Source organism: Acanthisitta chloris, unplaced genomic scaffold (assembly GCF_000695815.1).
Source record: "Acanthisitta chloris isolate BGI_N310 unplaced genomic scaffold, ASM69581v1 scaffold4722, whole genome shotgun sequence".
Taxonomy (NCBI): Eukaryota; Metazoa; Chordata; class Aves; order Passeriformes; family Acanthisittidae; genus Acanthisitta; species Acanthisitta chloris.
This window is the reverse complement of record NW_008658667.1, coordinates 78,871-100,557: the sequence shown is the minus strand read 5'-3', so window position 1 is coordinate 100,557 and position 21,687 is coordinate 78,871. Positions and strand designations below refer to the sequence as shown.

The 21,687-nt window shown below is 40.0% G+C and overlaps 1 protein-coding gene across 1 annotated transcript in view; it reads left to right on the top strand.

Moving 5' to 3' along the window:
• Positions 1-10,050: 10,050 nt before the first annotated feature.
• Positions 10,051-21,687, top strand: part of MET (MET proto-oncogene, receptor tyrosine kinase) — a 66,965-nt gene continuing 55,328 nt past the window's right edge. Inside the window, exon 1 of the mRNA XM_009085176.1 lies at positions 10,051-11,260. Within this exon, the coding sequence (XP_009083424.1) occupies positions 10,061-11,260 (1,200 nt within the window). The 5' untranslated portion in view covers positions 10,051-10,060. The remainder of the gene's footprint in view (positions 11,261-21,687) is intronic.

Below are 21,687 nucleotides of genomic sequence, written 5' to 3'. Positions count from 1 at the left end.
GAATGTAAAAGAAAATGTTCTTGCTAAATGACAGTGAGGTCAATGAACTGATGTATTGAATTAAATATCAACTACTTAGCAAAACCTTATGCTCAGGAACAATTGTTGTATCATAAAGCCCTAAATTAAAAACATACATTAACTGACATTTCCAATTTTACCACTGCCATTTTATTTTCCTTTTTGATAAACAGGCCAAGCTTAAAATTATAGGTAAGATCTAGAGAGGCTACTTTGGCATCTAAAATGTGGTTTAGAGTGAGTTCAGGGCACAAGTCCAACAAAGGGATCCAGAAAGCTAACACTCACTGGCTGCAAAGCTCTCAGGTGCTTAGAATAACCAGTGTCTGCACTTGGTGCTGCTTATTCTCTGGATTTCACCTGAGCTCGAGCTCCAGAGGAGAAGATACCACATGGAGCAGTAAGAGGCCCTCAGTCCTGGCTGGGTTACAGCTCCCAGCCAAGCTCTTCTGCAGTCTCCAGACAGGATGGAGCCTGGCAGAGGTCCTGCTCTGACAACCTCCAGCCCCATGCTCCATCCCCTCTCTTCCTCCCAGCTCCCTTGGTTTCAAGGCATCAGGGCAGCTTTGCCTAGGAGGACTCACATGCACTGTCTGCATCTTCCCACTGGGACAGGAGGATGAGGAGGAGAGCAAGGAATGGCTATGGGGTGATATGCTGGATCCCAAGGCAAAGAGCAGGAGAGTATAGGCAGGGGCTGCAGGTACTCAGGGGAGGGCAAGGGGCAGAGAATGTCAGAGTGAAGCCCTAGTCCCAGGTACAGACTTTTGGCAAACCTGTTCATGCAGGGATGAAGACTATGGTTTTAAATCAGCCCCTTTATGGGAGGCACCATCCTGCAGCTCAGCCTTGCTGTGCTGTCTGTTGTAAACACCAGCACTAAGCCTTTCATGTTTTGGAGGTGTTTTGTAAGAATAAATTAATTTATCCTCGTTTCACCCCTTTGAGAAAGGTAAATACCCTCTGAAGTCTGGAAACAGCCTCTTTGCTTATCTCACAGACTCCTTGAATCTGTCTCCAGATTTCCAAAGGAGGCATTCCAGGGTCTGAACAAGTCCAAAACCTTGTTCCAGGCCTAGTATAAAGGAGAACTCCTGAAGAGTAACAGTTGCGCATTTAAGCTCCGCAGGTCTCCCCGAAATGAGGGTAGAGAACAGGCTGAAAGAAAGTAAATGAAGCAGCTGAAAAATCCTTTCAGAAACAACAAAAAAGATCCCATTAGCATGAAAAAACTCAGACTGCTCAGCCATCCCTGAACTCCTTCTTCAAACTATTGAGGTTTTCAGCATCTCCTGAAGGTCAGCATAATATTTCAAAATAAAAGCTGTGGCTGACAGACCCTTGCTGAGGGACATCTGCCAAAAAAAGGGGAGCTGAGGCTGCTGCAGATCAGCCACTCTCCTGATTGCAGCTGTGACACTGTTGCCTCTGGTGTGAGTCAAAATGTCAGATAGGCTGGTCCCAGGCCATTCCGGGATTTATGAACACCAATACCGTAAAGTCCTTGGAAGCAGATCATGAATCACACGTTCGCAGCAAGGCAGCAGTCATGCCAATGAGCCATCATTAACTTGGTTTCTAAACTGAGTGAAAGTAGGGCATCAGTTAAAGTGCATTGCAATAACATAAACTTGCAGTGACAAAAGCGAGGTCAGCATTAAAAAGAAAAGGTCATAACCTCCTAACTAAACACAGATGGGAAATGAACACTATCCTTGACATTGTTCCTGCTTGATTATCAAAAAGCTGCTGTGAAGCTAAGTAGACCATCAGGTTATTAACTTTGGTATCAGATAAAGGATATGTTCTGCTAAGCTAAGGCATGAATACAGACTTCATTGCTTTCAGTAGCCAGTTTACAAACACAGCCAATTCAGTTTTGTTTGTAGCTGTTCTGAGGGTTTGCACCACATTTTCACTTGGGGCAAAGACCACCAAGTTAGTTTAGCATAGAGGTGGTTTGTGTTTGGCAGGGTTGGTTATCTCAAACACAACATTACACAATTGTGATTATACCTTGTGGAGCCAGCTTGGGCATGGAAGGAGTGCAGTCTGCTTTCCAGCACTAAATACAGTACACGTGGACTGGGCTAGGCCAGTTCACAGCCTCATAGAAGCTCCTAGATGCAAGGAGAGGGCTTGGAGGCATCCTAGAGTTTTCCATGCAGTGCTGACACAGGTCCACAAGAAGACCTTTTTCCTGGTTTTTCCATTACCTGGATAAGCTGCCCCCAGCAGGTAGAGTGAAGGAGAGCTGAAGGTCTCATTCCAGCCATTGAGCCAGCTGACTCTTAGAGATGTGCTGATCTTGCTGGGACCCTGCACAGTTTGACTGTGACATCTCAGCTTGATGAGCTGTGTATCAAGCAAGGCGTCAGCAGCCTCTTGGAAATCCTTGACCCTAGGTTTTGTCACTGCCTTGTGGCTCTTGGAGACACATTGACTGAGAAGGGAGAAGTCATGGCACCTAGTGGCATGCTTTATGTGCGCCTGCCAAGCACAGAGCTGCTGCCTGACACTGTTCTGCCGGCTCTCTCAGAGGAAAAAACAGCCAGCACAATTTCTTTTGCTTGGTATCCTAGGTATTTGTACCACACCTTGGAGGAATTCAGGGACTTGTTTGGTTTTAGTTGCTGATATTATTATACTTATTATATTTACTATGACATCAAAAGGAAACTTGATAATTTGGTGTGCTTGTAGATCCATTGGTACGGTTCTTATATAATATACCTTGTCATCACTGTTTTGTACAGTTGTCATATACTTTATCATTCCTATCTATTGATGTAGAGAACTTTTTTTTAAAAAAAAAAAAATTAATGTTTGGCTGTGAAGAGTTATTGTCTCAGGGACTCCTAAGAACCATTAGCAGCAGATGACAATTAAACTGCAGGAAATGTCCTGCATCAAGATCATTCATAATTGCTGTTAGAACATTTAGATCAAATCTGTATGCTGTCTTGGTTACTAGGCTATCTGCCTTTTAATCTTTTTCATTTTATGACCCATGCCATTCCTTTAATTATCACAGTATGGAAGACTGTTAGCTTTACAAGACAGGAAAGGCTTCCAAAATCTGCTCTGCATTTTAGTACAAGGATTCAGGTAGATAGATGTTTTAAGCATAAAACATAAAGTAGAAAGTCTAAGTAAGTGCTGAGAGTGGTTAAGGGAATTGAGCTAAAACTGTGCTTGCAGCCAGGTTTGCCAACTTGGCTCTTTACTAAAGGAGGAACTGCATTCCAAGGAAATTACACTGTCCCCATTCTGTACAGACAACCACAAAATGCTCAGACTCATGCAAAAAGTTGATCAACAGGATCGACTCAGAAATACAAGAAAGGGGCTTTCTCCTACCATAAGGTGTTTTTATTCCAACAAAAAAGGCTTGCATCTTTACCTGAGCTTGTGGGACTTCCTCAGTCAACAAAGGCACATGTCTGCATTTATCTCAACTGACTAGAGTCAGTAAAGGCCTTTCCTTCATATATGCAATGAAAATACGTAAGAGTGGAATTTGTCTGTTCAAACGTGAATACTTGGGAGTGAAACCCTAATATCTCCATATTCACTACCCTGAAACAGAAGAACAACATTGCCCTTTGCTATTAGTCATGACATACACAGTAACAAGCGTAACATGTTACTCTACACATACACAGAGCTCTTTTTCTATTTGTACTGAACACTTGGACTGGGTAAGATACTCATATGTCAGTTGTCAGACTGAATTATTTGCTGCAAATACCAAGTTTAAGTCTGTGCTAGAACTGGGTTTATTTTACTACCAGTGTAGTGCTAAAGAGCCACGATAGCATTACAGGTATTTTCTTACTGAAGCTCCACAACTGCTGACTTGCATTCAGATGAATGGAATGGATCAATAGTGCTGTGTTGTTCAAAGTTTACTTTCTCTTTTCCTGTTACTGCTAAACAAGCTAATCGTTTTTTAAAAATCCTGCCATTCTTTTCATCCAGTTGTGGAAAGCTATTGTCTTGTGTTTAAAGGTCCAAATGCATCTGGAAATATACATATGAAGAAATGGTGTAGGGTCTACCTTATTGTGGGTATTTCCTCCATGTTTTTCAGTTATTCTTTCTCTATTTTGAACTCCTGGTTCATATCCTTTGTGGAATGATTCCTCAGCCTTTAGAATGAGCACCACTTCCTCATGTGAGAAATTTCCCTGAATTGCAAGAAATGTTGTACACAACCTTTTTAAATTAATATTTTTGGGCAATATATATCTCTGGATCTGTTCCACTAATTTGTGATGTATCAGTGAGTGTTTGCTGAGGTTCATTATGAAAGAACCGGTAGTGCCATTGTAGCCCATCACAACAAAAAACAATTAAATAAATCAGTTAAGCTAGAGACCCAAGACATGAGTTTGCTTTAGGATGTTAAGATCTGGAGCAAGTTTCAAATAAAACACTCTACACTTTATTGCACTGCAGGACACCCACAAAAATAATGCCAAATGAGTGTAAGAATATAATTTTCTCCACTGCAAAGGATAGATTAGTGTTCTTGTGTTTTAATGCCTGTTAAAAATAAATGTGGTAGACAACAACAATGCTTGTATTGATAGCTGCTATAAATTACAATGGTATATTGGACCCAGTAATGGACCGTGTATATTAAAGCATGTATTTTATGCAGGGATAATTTAGATTCTTTTTTTTTTCTGTGTTTGAATATTGTAAGAAAAGGCTTACAGAGCAGTTAAACTTGCTAATGAAAGCAGTTTCTTCTGATACACACCACTGCACTGGGTGCATAGAGGATTTAGTTAATGGTAGATCCTCCAGCAATTGCCTGGGCTGTGCCCTGCCCACCAGTTCTTCCCCATCAGTCATCGTCATGCACACACCTCTTGGAATACCATAGAAACCTCTCAGCTCTGCTGTGAATGAATTTATGACCTAAATCACTGCTACTAAGTCCTGTGACTCTATGTACTGGAAAATTGCATTGTTTTAGTGTACATACCATGCTGCAGGAAAGTCATGTTGCCATCCTAGTCAGGATGAGTAATCTAAACTAGAGTTGAAATAGTGCTGGAGACAAGAGAACGTGGATTTTAACACAGATCAGCCATTTTAATTCAATTCAGGGATCACTTCTATGTTTGCTGCTAACTTACTCAATTTCCTTGTTCTCTCTGTTACCTGAAGGTAACTAATTCAGTTTGGACTTAGCATTTTTTTTATCTGTGAATGTGGAAAATAGATTAACCTCACTAAGTGTTTTATATATAACCGATATTGTCTACAGCTGCAATTATTTGATTGTAAAGTCTGATGAAGATGTGTCTGCTGTGGGCTTAGTCTGTTGAAGCTGATGCCAGTGCTGTGACAGATTTGCAACAACAGATTAAAGTTGGATAGATGGAGCTGTTATTATCACCCCCTCTCATTTGCCCTGTTCTCTTAAATGATGATGCTGTCTCCGTGGCAGGGCCTTTGATCCACAGTGAATCAGGTTCTGAACTATCATGGATTTTGGTCCAGAATAGCAAAGCAAACTGAACTCTTCAGAGCAATAGTCACTAGGGTCATCCTATATAAATTTGGCACCACAACTCTGTCAGAGACTGAAGTAAAAAGATGTACTATCCCAGTGGAAAAAGTATAAAATCATACTATCGAATATTTCCTTAAAGAGAGGAGAAGGCTACCATTTGCTGACAATAGAGTTTCTGAAACATGAATTAACATGGCTCTGTTGTTACCTAACCTGAAGTGACCTATCCGAGGACTAAATGTGTTCTTGTACAAACATGTTCTCTGTGGGATACGAAGGACCCTGTCATTTCCTTTTCTGTAATAAAGCAAGGAAAAATGAGATGCACCAAACAACCTACAAAATGCTTTGATGTCAGCGTGTTGTCTGAGCTTGTGCAGATCTGTGGAGTGCTTGTGATCAGAGCTAAATGGGACCCAAGTTTCTGAAATAAGGGCAGGGAAAACAAGCATGGCTGTGTTTCTGGCTTCCTTGCATATGATTGCTTGAACATTATTCCACAATAAGGCCAGGCCTGACTTGTCAGCTCACTGGCAAACAGTGCAAAGGAGAGACATGATGTTCAGTATTTGCAAATTATCACCCAGGCCATAATTAGGGAGAATGAAACTTGTAGGAAAAAGATTGCCATTGGGAAACTGTTAATAGTACACAAACCTCAAGATCGAGCCTGATGGGAAGCACCAGCCATAGCACTTGAGGTTGCCAATCACACTAATATGACACATCATTACCAGCCACTCGCAATGGTTGACCAAAATCCATTTTCTCATCAGTTATACTGGCTACTGTCTGCTGAGGGATGGAAAAATGAGCACATCATGACACTGGCTTTGAAAATATCTCTTACAAAAGGAATAATCCATCCACAGCTATTGCTCGCTGATAGTTATAGCAGGCCAAATCTTACAAGTCTTCTGTAGACACATGAAAGACACACTGACACACAAGTCACAGGAAGGTCACAAAAGATTGAACAGCATCCATCATTCAAACCAAGTAGAGAAACAAAGGGATTGCTTGTTTTCCTTCTGCAAGCGATAGACAGCAGTTAGTTCTTTGACCTGTACTCAAAAGTGTATCTATAATCTAAGTATATTGGTTCTAATTCAGCAAAACTGTTTTAGTGCTTAAGTTCAACTGAAATTACATTTGAGTGTGTGCTAAGGAGAACTAGGATTATTGGACCTTTGAAGAGAGGTAAGACTGAATTTCTAATTCTCCAAAGTCTGTCTGCTGCTTCAGGATGTATTCAAGTGAAATGTGTTTGCGGTGTCCTGGTCTGGAGGTCACAAAAGAGCAGCTCTGTGCTGGAGGTTGCAGCGTCAGAGTAGAGTAAGACCCTGGGTCAAACGTGTATGAAAAGGGACATCAAATGTCACTGGAGTCTCAGAAAGGGACAGCAGAATTTATATGATGTGATGACTGTGAACTACACTGTACTCTTCACATAACTCCTGTGTTCTCCTTAAGCTGTAAATGTCTCACAGTAGAGCACATTCCTTCTGATTTCAGACACCTTGAGGGAAGATTCACAGTGTGCTGGAGACATGCATTGTGGGAAACTATCTTCCCTAGAGCTGCCCATAAATCTGAGCCTGAGCTTCCCATAGGTGGGAATCAGCAGATTTCTTTCTGGGAGGATGCTTGAAACACCTCAAAAGCATACAAAGGAAAGCACCATGATGGGGCTCAAATATGAGAGCAAAGATGACTTGGCTTTCATTTATTGCTCATATTTTCCTTCCTGTAGTGGTGAAATACAGTACCTATTATTCCTGGCATCCTTTACATTGCACTGAATCCCACCCTTGCTCTTACTGTTAAGGTTTTGTTTCCAATCTCACTTGCTAAAGGAATCTAAGGAGGAATCTTCGGTCTCCAGAGCACAGATTAAAACCTTTGCTGTTTGACCAAGTGTAGGCAGAGTAGCCTATCTGAGGATAGTGGCCTCACATCCCAAGATGTGGTTTGAGGGAAAGAATAAGTCAGACAGTATTTCTGGCTCTAAATTATTCTGCAGTGCACACTGGTACTTTCTGTTGGACAAGTAGGGATACTGTTTTTCAGACACTGGAAGAATGGAGAGGATTGTAAACTGAAGACTGAATGACATACTGGGTTCAAAATCTATTTGGGAACATTAAAACAAGAACATAGCACAGAATATACTGCAACAAAATAGATGCCTGTCAAGATACCTTGCATCCTTTTTCCTGTGTTGATCAGCCTCATCCTCATCCCTTGTCCCACCCACTGCTTTCTCTTTCCATTGCAGGTCCACCTCTGTTACGTGGGTTTAAACTTGTTGCAATAAACAACATACCTGCCTCTGCATTGTGTCAAAAATAGAGCACTTCTGGAATTTTCTGCTTCATCTAGTATTTGTCAGAACACCTTAACTCGTCAGAAGTGAATCTGCAGAAAGGTATCAGTTTTAGCAGTTTCTTGGGTAGAAGTGCTGGTTGAAAAGAGGCAGTCAGACCAGGCTCCCACTCCTCCCAGTGCTGGGGCCTTCGCTTGGCGCTGGCCAGGTGGGAACATGAACATGGTTGTTCTTGGATTGGGTGTGACTTCTGGGTGTTTCACACAAACTTTGAAAGCTCTTGGTTTCATCCCAGCACAGAGGGATATTCTGTAATAGCAAGATGTTACAGAGGGTGAGAAAACTGTTTCCTGCCCTATACAGTATAGCAGTCAGCACTCTGTGTACTGGAACTATTTTCTAACTATAGCAATAGCCCTTCTATTTTTTCATTTTCTTTTAAATGTAAATCCATGCTAGATTTGTTTCCAGGATTCTGTTATCACTAATTAATATCAGAAAATGTTACTGATTTGAAGGAAGATCTTTATGTCTCAATAGTAGAAGTGTGACTTGTTCTTACCAGTTAATACTTGGCAAATAGCCTGTGTTTCTGATTTTTATCCCTGGCTCTCAATCATGATTCTTATCAAATAACAGAGAGGAGGAAAAATTATTTGTTTGCAAAACCTGTTATTTTGTGTAATTAATGAGGTAAGCCACAGAAAGAGTTCAGTGAATACTGAAATAAAGTGTCATGAGAACTGCAGAATAATTATTGATGGATTGTTTTAACCAATCTAGTGAAAACACTGAATTTATACACAGCTGAAACAGCTCTTGTCTATACTAATCTTTTCATTTTGCTTTATGTCCTAATGAAATAAAAAGTTGGCACAGATGCCTATTATTAGTTTGTAATTTTCCAGGTCATCTATTTTTAATTCTTTCAGTGGTCACGAGCATTTCTTGATTAGCAATGATTGCTTAACTGTAGTCAAACTAGAAGGATTTTCCCAAAGTATGTGATCATATTGCTGTTAGAATGCATAATTGTTTTCTCCATGAAGAAGCTAAATTTGGCTTAACAACTGTGTCATGACATTAACAGAAAATGTCTGGTGTGACAGGGCATAGTGTGGATACTGCACTGAAATGCTCATAACCACAGTTCATTTAATTGATCTTTCGAGGGGGTGAAATATCACACTAGTCATCTGCCTTTGGTTTTTCAAGCCACATCAAACAATTGTGTGGAGATGTAGTAAAAAAAAAAGAGGTGCTAGGTTGTTTGATTTCATCAGTTAATGGCTATAGGTCACTTGATAGCCCTTTGTTTGCAATACAGTGATATGCCTGTATCTTGTAAATTTTCACCAGAGTGACTTAACTGCTGTGGTGCAAGGCCTAAAATAAAGCTTGTATACGCCGGGCACCATATGATGCATAAAATACTATAATAATATATTACAAAGCCTTGTCAACACTATGAAAAATGAGTATTGCAACAAATGGAGCAGGCTGAAAAAAACCCACATTTTTTTTCCCAACCAGGCCTTATGAAAGGCATTATTTGAGGAGCTGGAGGGAGAGAGAGAAGGGTTTCTTCCTTTGGTATGGTGGAGAAAGTCTCTTCCTTCGTTGATAAAAAATGTCAACAGAATAGAAGTCTACTTCAGCTCAAATCTTCACATTATTTCATGTCTTTTCTATTTCTTACTTTTGAGCAGCTGTGCTAGGAACCAACTCAACCCCTTGAGGAACTTGACAAATATCTTATATCCACACACTGAAGTGCTCCAACTGCTTTGTGTGCAGTTGTGTCCTCAGTATCCTGGGCAGCTTTGCTTTCGGCTATGTGTACACCATCTTGTTCTAAACCATATCAGTCAGCTGGTTTAATGCCAGTGTGGAAGTAGTCATCTCTCTTTTTCTGCTCTGCAGCACATAAGGGGTCTCAAGAAATTAATCCTAAGAAAATCCTTCTGTGAATTGTTCTAAAAGTAGTGAAATGGGTATCCATGAAGAACAATAATCATAGCAGTTTCTAGCACAACTCTAATGACACTTCTCAGACTGAAACAGTTCAGCTAATACATGCAACCTAGAAGAGGATTTCTGTTGACTGATAAACTGATGTTTTAGTATATGAAATATAACCAATCTTTCCTTTAAATATATTTTGACAGAATAAATCTCTGACAATGAAGCCTTTTACTGCATATCCTTCTGGTTTTATCGTATTCCTGTTTGCCTTGCTGCAGAGGAGCCATGGAGAATGCGAAGAAGCAGCTAAAAAATCAGAGATGAATTTGGGTGTAAAATATGACCTTCCTAACTTCATCGCGGAAACGCCAATTCAGAATGTAGTTTTATACAAGCAACATGTTTATATTGGAGCAGTCAACAAGATTTATGTACTAAATGAAACTCTCCAGAACATGTCTGTGTACAAGACTGGGCCTGTTTTGGAGAACCCTGACTGTCTGCCATGTGAAGACTGCAGAGATAAAGCCAATTTATCTAACAGTGTATGGAAGGATAATGTCAACATGGCACTGCTCTTAGAAACTTATTATGATGATCAGCTCATCAGCTGTGGCAGTGTGTCTGGAGGCATCTGCCACCGTCACATCATTCACCCTGACAATCCTGCTGACATTGAAAGCGAGGTGCACTGCATGTACTCACCCCAGGTGGATGGAGAAGCAGATAATTGTCCTGACTGTGTTGTAAGCACTTTAGGAACCAAAGTTTTGGTGACCGAAAAGGACAGGTTTGTCAACTTCTTTGTTGGAAATACTGTGACATCTGCATTTCAACCTCCACGTGTACTGCATTCAATATCAGTTAGAAGGCTGAAAGAAACACAGGATGGTTTTGAATTTCTCACAGATCAGTCTTACATAGATATCCTCCCTCAGTTCCGTGACTCGTATCCCATTAGGTACATCCATGCCTTTGAACATGATCACTTTGTCTATTTTCTGACTGTACAGAGAGAAACTCTTGACTCGCAAGCTTTTCACACTAGAATTATCCGCTTCTGCACTTTAGACTCAGAGATGCGTTCTTACATGGAAATGCCTCTTGAGTGCATTTTTACTGAAAAGCGAAGAAAGAGGTCCATCCGAAAGGAGGTATTCAACATTTTGCAAGCTGCCTACATAAGCAAACCTGGTGCAGCTCTAGCCCACGAAATGGGCCTTGGGCTGAACGATGATATTCTCTACGGTGTTTTTGCACAAAGCAAACCAGACTCTTCGGAACCAACCAAGAGATCTGCTGTCTGTGCTGTCTCTGTGCGAACCATCAATGAGTTCTTCAACAAGATTGTTGACAAGCAGAACATGAAATGTCTCCAGCACTTTTATGGGAAAGAGAGCAAATACTGCTTGAAGAGGGTAAGTCACAATTGATTTGTTACATTTTGGGACTTTTGTTCTCTCTTAGCCTGCTCCATTGTCTATTCATTCCTTCAGTCTAAGTTACAAAATATAAGTCCCTCATCATTTCAGGTTACTTAGCATTGCTGATGATTCATCTCTGTTAAGATTAGTTCCTGTAAATTGAGTATGAAAGTCACTGAGGTCCTTATGGTGCTAAAAATATATTAGTGGGACAGGAGAAAAATCCTTTTCTTTTAAATTTTGTAAGTTTTTTCCAGAGAGACTGTGATGCAGATAAATGGAACATTTAGGCAGTTATTTCTTTTACTATTAAAAAAAATATTCACAAACATTCCTAACTGTGTGCACTGAGGAGTCCCTGAAAACATCACCCGTATTTAAAACTATGTTAATATGAATCACTGCCCTCCTCAGAAAAAAAAATGAAAGAGCTGGTTTGGAACATGCCACAAAGAACCAGATTGTAATGTGGTTACTCATGCTTGGTACAGAAATGGTCCAACTGACATCAGTTTTCTTCATGAAAGAAGTGTCTATGAGAAGTGTATCTGAATAAGGGTACAGGTGGTCTTGGGTGGGAGGGTTGCCGCTCTGTGCACTCTGAGTTCAGGTGGTTGCTGCTCTCCCACCATCTGAAATACTGTGAGCAAAGGAAGCACAGAAATTATCCCTTCCCATCTGGCCAGTGTCTGTGCCAGTATCAGCTCTTGTGAAAGAAATACAGAATCTGAGAATCAGGTACTTTTAACAATTACTTTGGAGCATGAAACATGAGAACTTTGAATCATCTGCTTATGCAGCAAGCCCTTAAATATCTCCCTCAAAGTTGAGAAACTTTGTTTTCTCAAATATGGGAAATTTGGAGCTCAGAGGTTTCATGCTTTCCTCTACCAGAGGGCAAGGCTGGAGCTTCTGTGGTGGGGCTCTGCTCAGCCGAGATGAGGCCTGTGTCAGGACAGAGCAACAGCTGAACCTGCATTTAGGGATGGATGGGCTCTGTCATACCCCATTGCTGGGTTGGCTCAGGGTGAGGGTGGGAGCCACAGGCCTTCTTCACCCCAAGTTCCACCAGAGTCTTCCTCAGCACAGCTGCCCAGCACAGAGCATCAGGACAGGCTGCTGACACATGCCCTGGTTGGAAGTGGGACTCTTTCATCAAAGAGAAAGGCTGCTCCTCATTGCCAGGGGTGAGATGGGGCAGTCTGGAGAGAAGCACCTGTTTTAGAGTTGCTGTGGCTTCTCCCCAGTAGCAGAAATGTGCTCAGAGGAGACCTCCAACCCAGTCGGAGCATAACCACAACAGCCTTGGCATTTGGGGGACGACTGCTTATGGCAAGCTCTGAGCATTCAACACAGATGCAGATGTAGGCATTGCCAGCAGATGCTGATACAGCAGCCACAACAGATGTAGCATTTTATTGCCTTTTTTTGGGGGAAAGGCAATTTTCAGAAACTAAAAACAAGTTAGGAAACATTCAGCACAGTAACTTATCTTTCTTCCCTGTGTTATTGCTGTCCTAATTTTTAATTTCAGGTATTAATATCTTCTTTCTTTTTTTGGTTCATGTCTAACAATGAACATTGTTCTTTTCTGAAAGTAATTTCTTCTGTATTGCTGGGGTATATGATTTGTGAATGACTGTCTTTAAAGTTCGTGGCCTTTAACTTATCTGATTCTGTACTTGCCTATGCACTCGCTTCATAGCAAAGTATACCATTAAAATATTGACAGAATAATTGGCCACTTTTTTCATGCTGGGAAGTATTTTCCTTTTTCAAAAGCATTTTCAGAGTCTGCTGCTGCTTTGCATATCAGAACTGAATTTCTTACGCTGTCGACATGTTTATTATAGTTGCCCGTTTTCAAGAAAAGTCATCAGAGCTGATTTCTCCTACATTAAATTAATAAAGGGAAAAATGTTTCTGTGATTTCTTGTGGTTCCTTTAAATGGCATAAAAGCAGTCAGAAATTTTTGTCCTGAGTGTTTGCTTAACACTGAAATACCAAAACCGTCAAGCTTTGCCATTACATTTCCTTTGCTTTATTCCAGGGGACTCATTTAAGCTCCAATAAGAAGTGTCCTATGAGGTTTTCAGGTTCCAACTGGCCAAAAAGATTGGCACAAATTTGCCAAGCATCCTTCATACACCTGTTTTTCTCAGGTGTGTAAAATAGACCTGCAGGGTTGGAATGTGATGGAAAGGAAGGAGCAAGCAGAAGGAAAGGACAATATTTCCTATGCTTGTGTCAGGAATGTCAAATCCTTGATTTTACTGTAGATAAAATAATAATGATTAAAAAAAAGAGTCTCAAACTCCTCAGTTCTTCTTAGACCTCTCTTTGTGTATTGTAAAAATGTACATGAAGGCATAAATCATTTTTCCCCCTTTTTGTAAGTCACCTTCAACTTTAAAGAAAGCTTTTATAGCCTGTTAGAATTTGTCACAGTTTATTTTGGCAAAATTCAAAACTTGCTTTTTGTAATGTAGCCAAGATGATCTCTCCCTTTGATGTTGAGAGAATGAAACCACAGACCACTGATGCAAGTGAAAGGCACTGACCACTGTGAGATTAAGTCATAGGACATTGTAAGGAGTCCAGCAGTGAATATGGTATACCACTAACTTCAACATTAAAAAGAAAAATGAGCCTTTAGAACCATTTGCAAGTAAGTGCTCTCTGATAATTTACAGTTAGAGTCTGATTGATGAAGGCCATTTCATGTTATCAAAAAATGTCCCACAAGACAATTGTACATAATTTTGTTGGACTTCGGGCAGTCCATCTTTTTAAGTGGCTGTCCCTCGAGCCTGTTTAATCTGAGGCTTCTAAAAGTGGAATTAGACCAAAATAAACCCAAAGAATACATCCAAAACACTTTCTTAACTTGTTCTTCTCATATTTAAAACATAAAAAAAAATATTTCAACTCATCTTGATGTGGTTGGCAAAATTTGTTAGTTTTTAGCCTTGTTTTCTAAGGGAACAAAATGAATGTGGTCACACTATTGTAGGCCTAACTTTCTGTTAGTTATCCTGACAGTCTCAGCAATAAAAAATCTTAAAGATGTGAATTGAAGTGTGAATCCAGAGACAGACCCAATATATACTCAGGCTGTGGAAACTGATGAAGGTCAAGGAGCCCCTTTATAAACATCAGAAGGACTCACAGGGACTGAAGAAGGTATTTTCACCCTGGGGAAATGTCCCTGTCAGAGCTTAGTTGGACAGCAAAGTCAACCAACCACAAGGTGTAAATCCAGACACAACTGTGCTTCACTTACTCCAGTGGTCATGGAGAACTTCATAAAATCAAAGTAAAACATTTCCAGTTGTGTTTAAGTGTAATACATATTAAACCAAAACCTGGGCTCATTGTAGTCAGGGTTGGGGAAAGTGAAGTGATGAAGCATCTGATGTACTTCAGCAGAGCTGGGACCAGTTAGTACTGCCTAATAATTTCCTTCAGTGAAGAGCTGTCCAACACTCAAATAACAGCAAGGTGGAAACTCAACTGGCTTTGAATTAAAAGAAAAATTTGGAGTAATAGTATAGGGCTTTTACTGCCTGAGTCAGGACAAAGATATCTGAGAGGTAGCTACTGTGGAGGGTTTGAATCACTGTTCAGGAATCCCCTCATCCACAACAAACAGAAAACTGGTTGTAGTTTTTAAGCAGAGTTTATTTGGTCACAGTCACTATCAGCCCTAGTTTGGTACTCCTCAAAGCAGAGGTATGCTTAGATGAGGAGACAAATGCTTACTTCATTTGCAGACATACTCCAATAGTGTGCATCTTTATAATGGATTAAGAGTGATTTTTGAAGTGAGGAAGATGGGTTGATTTTATCCTTGACAATCTCAACTACATTTCAGTTATCATTAGGTAGATCATGGTCTTACAGGCTTTGTTTGGCCTTTCTGCATCTCTTACATGCGAAACAATTGTAAGCCAAATTGTCCTCTGATTACCTGACTTTAGTCACTATTGGCTTCCATGGAAAAGCACCTCTAAAAATGAAATCCAAATTCAGCTCTGTAAAGATCCTATGGCCTTTTTTCTTTTACAGGTAAGTTCATGTGAAATCATAAAGTCCTCTGGTCACCTTACAGGAAAAGAGAAACCACAGATAGGCTTTTGCCACCATATTCCCAGCAAGTGTCATAAAGCAAGACAAACTGGTCACAACTCCTTTTAAATGAAAGGCACAAACAGTTGGAAGAATGTGAAAGGAAAACAGAACATCACCAAAACAAAAGATAAAGTGACAGTAAAATAAACACATGGTGATGCTTCTTTATTACCATTACACACATGATAGATGAGTAAAATTAGGTTATGCTTATATTGTAATGGAAGAAAATAATTGCTGCCTTCTGTCTGGAAACCACAAAGGCACTTATTGATCTGTCATCCTAAGGCTTTGTCTAGGAATATTTAATAAAATAAATAGAGACAAATAAGGCCCTGTAACTGCAACATCCCACACCGTTTGGCTTAAAATTTTTGGCAGGTTTAAAAATAACACCACATCTCAGTGATTAGGAAGGGTTCATGTGAATTATTTAGATAATCTCACAGTGTGGAGATGTTTTTATATTGTGAGTAGAATGTGCCTGAATATTTTCCCTAAAACTCAGGCACCAGAATCCATCAGATTTGTTCAGTCATTTATTCCTCTGGAAATGTCATATCAGATGGCATACAACACTGCCTGGGCACAAGCTCCTCTAAGGGGTTCTGATGCCTCAGAAGAATAAATGAGGAGGGACTGAGTGATGAGCAGTGTACACTGACACCCTTTAAAACAGGTTTAAACCGTAGTAATAAGGTGATAGGCTGCAGCCACATTCCTGTTCTGAGTTCACTGTCTGTCTGCCAAAAGCCCTGGCAGTACCCTGAAGGTCTCCATTGTGCCCTGTGCCAGTGGAGTGCAAGGCAGGGTGTGTTCACCAGTCAGCTCCCCTCCACCATTAAGTACAAGGCCATCTATCCACCTGGCCATAGAAGACCTGACTGGGGCAAATAGCATGGTGTAAGGGATTGCAGGAAGAGTCTACACTCCAGGTAAGCTGCATGTGAGAGAGGCATGGGTATGGGTACAGGTAGAGATACAGGTATGAGCGTGTTGGGGGTAGGTTATCTCAGGCTGAGCCAGGTTCAGCAAACACTTAACTACAGAAGTAAGGGCTTTTCTGTCCATGGGACTGGCCACATGGACACCATCACAAGGAAGCTCCTGAGAAAAAGACAAGGCAAGGAAAAAGGCAAGTTTGAGTTTCTTTGGAAAGTACCACACTACCCCTAGGGGTAGGTGTCTTTGCAGACTCTTCGGAGTCTCAGGAGCTATGGATTTTGGGGGCCAACTTGTTAGACCCTGAGTGCTGCAAAAACTATGGTTTTCCTTCTCCTGATGTCCTGTTAGGGGCTTGTCTCTGCCTCCCAGTGCTTGTGCTTGGTGCTTTGTCATCTTCCTGATGAAAGCTGGATTTCTCTGTGAAAAAGTGGTATCCGTTAAGCTACCATTTTCTGCAAAGGGCACAGCTTTATCAGCCAGAGCTACTAATAATGTTCCATTTCCAGAATTTTAATCAAATTCTTTCACTGTAGGCAGGGTTCCCTTTTGGTTATTAGTGTGGAAAAGTGACTGCTGCTTTCTCTGGAATTGCACAGAAATCATTTCAGGCAGAAAGTAATTTTTATTTCGTTGAAATGGATATCTGGTCATGTGGTTGTTATGTCTCAGTTTCTGAAAGGCCTTAAATAACTTTAATGATTAGAACTGAACAAAAAATAATTTTCTTCTCCTATGTAACCTTGCAAGTTTGAAAACTTCTGCAGTTCCACAAGAAGAGATATCCCAAATGAAGACTAGTAGGTATGTAATGTTAAGGACACTCCCTAGAGGTGTGTAATATTCAGATCTAAGCCTCTTTTTCTATGTTCAGAACAAATTCTACGACTCCTGTGCCCCAGATTAAGTTCCCTTCTAGTCTGCTGATGGCTATTCTGCAATGGGACTGTGTCAGCCCCTGCTGAAAGATCTGCTTCGGTTTCCTCATGCACAAGTCCATGTTCCAGAGAAAGAGAAGCTGGTTCTGCAGTGCACTGCATGCAGATCTAAATCCTGGATTCATCCCACCTGGCTTTAGGGGGTGGTTGAGACATCTAAGTAAGCAGTGAATTTACCTCAGGTTCTGCTGCCAAATGATGGATACACACTTAAGTCCTGACAAAGCAGACATCTGCCTTTCAGCTCACTCAGCACCAACCTTACCTCAGCAGTTTCTCTACTTACTCTACTTATTCTGACTCAGGACCACATCTGGCCATCATTATTGCTCACTAAAGCAACAGTAGGTAATTATTTTCCAGGAGAGAATTGTGTTACTCAAACTTTCTAGGTGCCATGTGGGTTTCTGATCACAGACAGCTTTTGCATCAGAGTGGAATTACTTTTCATTTCCAATCATACAAGTAAAACCAGATTCAAATCCCACAGTAAATTAAAAAAAATGCTAAGGAAGAAGATCTAGGGCATAAATACTTCAGAAAGCAAGTGTAGATCATAAAGAAATATTACTTGCACTGTCTATGGGGTGTGTGAAAACAAAGAAATGCTAGAGGAGTGATTTGGGGGAAGTGATAATGAGAGCTTCATTCTCTTAAGGCAGATGTTACTCTCTTTTATGCACTGCCTGTGGAAATCAGGGCAAATTGCATGAGTTTCTTCTACTTTCTGGCCTCCTTTCTGTCCCATACATATCTTGCACCACTGTTTTGGCTAGGCATTCAGCTGTTATGCAATGTTATGTTGGAATAAGAGTCTCTATGCTCAGTGTTATCTTTGGATATCTTTGGTTAATCTTTGGTCTAGATGGAATTCCGAGCTTTTCTATTTTGCCACAGCTTCCATGTAAATAAGTACTTCTATGAAAAATGCACCTGATAGACACTACAAATGTACAGCAAAACTGCTTTTATCAGCACAACATCTCCAATACATTACTTCGTTTCTTAAAAATGTGTAATTAGTCAACACCTCTCCTTTGATAATCTGTATACTAAGTTAAATGCTAAATTAATATAAAAGAAATCAGCAAAATACAAAGATTACTTAGGTCCATTTTATCTACTGAATCAATAGGATTTACTTAGTGCTAATGCACTAACCAGATTATGAGAACTAATGCAGCACTGTTCAATGACAAAAGCAAATAACTCATTGAATGATCTTGACAATAGAACATGAAATCATCTTAATTTGTATTAGCTAATTACATTTAACATAGATGTTTTTTTACCTATTACCTTAAGTGGAGCATCAGTACAGTAGCTTTCTTCCCCTGTCTCATTGTAGCACTGAAGTAGATTAAAGCAACAAGTATTATGAGTTAGTGGAATAATACTGGGTCAAATTTTGCATCAATGGAGTTCTTTAAAAATTTTCATTCTCAGAAAGGGTCATTCATCTTAAGTATTTTCTTTAAAAAATCTTTACATTGATTTCAAATACATGAGGAATATTGGGAAGAGAAGGAAGGAAGAAGAAGAAAACAATTCTTTGTTTAAAACTGAAAGAGGAAACGGTTTTCTACCTTTTAGATTAAAGCTTCAGTGCCTCAGCAGAAGTTCTTAGAAACAGAGAACCCAGTACCCTGTCCCAGATGTGTTCAGTTCTCCGCGAGCACTGACTGAGTTCACAGCACCTGCACCCTCAAGGTGTCATTCACTGGTCAGGAAGAAACCAGAAGCATGGTGGATCTGCTACTATGGGAATTGCTTAGCACATGAATTGGATGTCCACTGGCAAAATTGAGCCATTCAACATTACTTGTTTTTCCCTTCTTTAGGATTACAAGAATCATCATTACAATAATGATGATCAAGTCCCTCTCCTCCTCAGCAACATTCTGGCTTCACTGGCTTATTGGGACCAGAATGCCATTCGTGTATTTCCCATGGAGCAGAGCAGTGATCAAATGCACTTCTCACCTGAAGAGAAATACTCTAAACTACCCAGAAAATTCAAGTGCATAACAGAACAGCAAAACTGTGTTGACTAAAAATACACAAGAATATTTAGAGAGGAAAATCTGATAAGGTTCTTCTATGTTCCTCATGATTACTCTTCCTATTCAGAGTCTGCTGTATATGTAAACTCTTCACCATTGTGTTTGATTCCAATAGGACCCACTTCTGAAAATTGCAGTTTTATTATACATCTTAATTCACTGACTTCAACAAAAGAAGAGATAAGTGACTTATGTACCTTCTCTGGTTTTAATTTACTTGGGAACCAATTTATTATGTAGCATCATCTATTCATTCATTCTACAGCAGTTTCTTTGCAAAAGAGTTTTTGCTATTTGCAGATATCTGAATCTAGCTCATTTAGCAGAAGCTCATTTCCCTCTGTTCCATGTTATGCCATAGAGATGATATTAAGGGTCTTTTACAGCCTAAAGGATTCTTTGATTCCATGAAAGGAGAAACTCCTTTTGAGAGAGACTTCCAGAATACATAACAGAAAACAAAAGTTGATACATAGTAATTTGATTCCTGAGAGCCAACAAGTTAAAAGTCATATAAACACACCAGTGGGAAATAAGACTCATTCATATTCCTGCTTTCACTGGAGTTCTTCATAACTGCAGTATTTTATGATTGGCACTAGGAAACATCACCTAGTTACTTTCAGACCATTTCTTTAATTTGTCAAATTAAATTTTAATTTTAATGATGTCCTCCAAATGGCTCACAAGACGTTATGAAATGCTCTGCAGTGATTAAGTAAGTCATTGATTTCTAGTTTATTTGTGACATTAAACATAATATCAAGATGTTACACATAATATTGCTTGCTAATTGAGCACTGCACTTAACCAAGAAGAGCAGGTTTTGACCAGCTCTAGAAGGATGAGCCTAGAGGAGTGTTTCACCCATTTTCAGTCACTGCAAATAAAAGAAAAGCTCAAAAAAAAATTGGAGAAAATTTTGATCTCCCTGAGTCTAATATTCAGACTAGAGACTCAACTTTAGGATCATTTTTCTGACACTGACCTAACTCAATATTTTTCTGAGATTTTCATTGTTGTCTGTAAGAATTCCTACACACTTTGCACTTCTGAATTCAAATGTGCAACTCTGTCTGAAATATTTTTATGTTCACTAAATATGACATATTAACTGTCAGTTAACTGCCAAACAGTGACAGAACCTGATAGCTCAGCTCAGTGATGTTTAGAGTCTTTCTTGGCACATTTGCCTTCTGTGGACCAAATCAAAGGTAAATTCCGAAATACCACAAGTTCCCATAACAAATAAGATAGCGTTAGTTATCTCCTACCCTTCTGGACATGGCTGTATGGCAGGGCTTACTCACACCTTATTGCATTCCAGTGGCACACCTGCACCAGCTTCACAAAGTCTTCTCTATGAATCACGCACAATTGGCACCTCTCGTCCTACAAGAGAAGCAATATACCTGAACCCAAGCACTTCCCCGTGCTCTAATCGTTCATTTCAATAGTTGTGTGATTTGTCACTGGAACTTGACATAATATCCAGAGTGCATCATCTAACATCAGTTATTTTTCCACATTGACAGCCAAATGGATAGTTATGTGTGTACTGAGAAGGAGGGAGAGAGGGGGAGAGAGAGAGAGAGAATCAGCCTTAAAAGTGTTTCTTTGTCAAAGTTTTGTGTGTTATCAATCTTCCTTTAGTTTTCTGAGTAGCCTTTTAATCTCTTCATTTCTACTCAAAGATCAAAGCCTTCCTATTTCTTGAACAGCTAACCTTATATTATGCTCAATCCACAAAGTGCCAGGTTTTGTAAGAACCATATGTGTAACACTCTGCAAGTTCTTGAGCAGATACCCGAAACTGTGGCATCTCTGAGAAAGGCTGAGCTGACTTTGTGGCTGAGCTGATTTCAGAGAAGCTAGAAAAGGGGTCAGGGCAAGCAGGAAAATCTACCCAGTTTTTCCAAAGAGCCTGAACAGGGTTTCATGAGGTGGCATGTCAGGGTGTTTGAATTGTGTTGAAATGACTACGTACTTTAAGCTTGGCACAGAGACATCTTTCCCCAAAGTTGTTTGCTTATGGAAACAAAAAGGAGTTACAGGAAAGATCAGAGATCCCAAGTTGGGGGCTGGTAAAATCAGAAATCTGCCTTATTTCAAAAAGCATGAAAACTGTACATCTTTCTGCACTCAAACTATTCATACTCATTGTATGAGTAATCTCTGCACAGATGTTTCAGAAATACTTATGGACCGGGTAAGGATATGAGTGCAAAAGGATACGACTTTTCTCTTCTTTGGTGGCCAAAACAAAGTAAAGCTAAATTTTCCTGTTGATGATTTAACCCAGTCAAATACTGGATTAAAAAATACTTAAAAGTGTGTTCAGTGTCT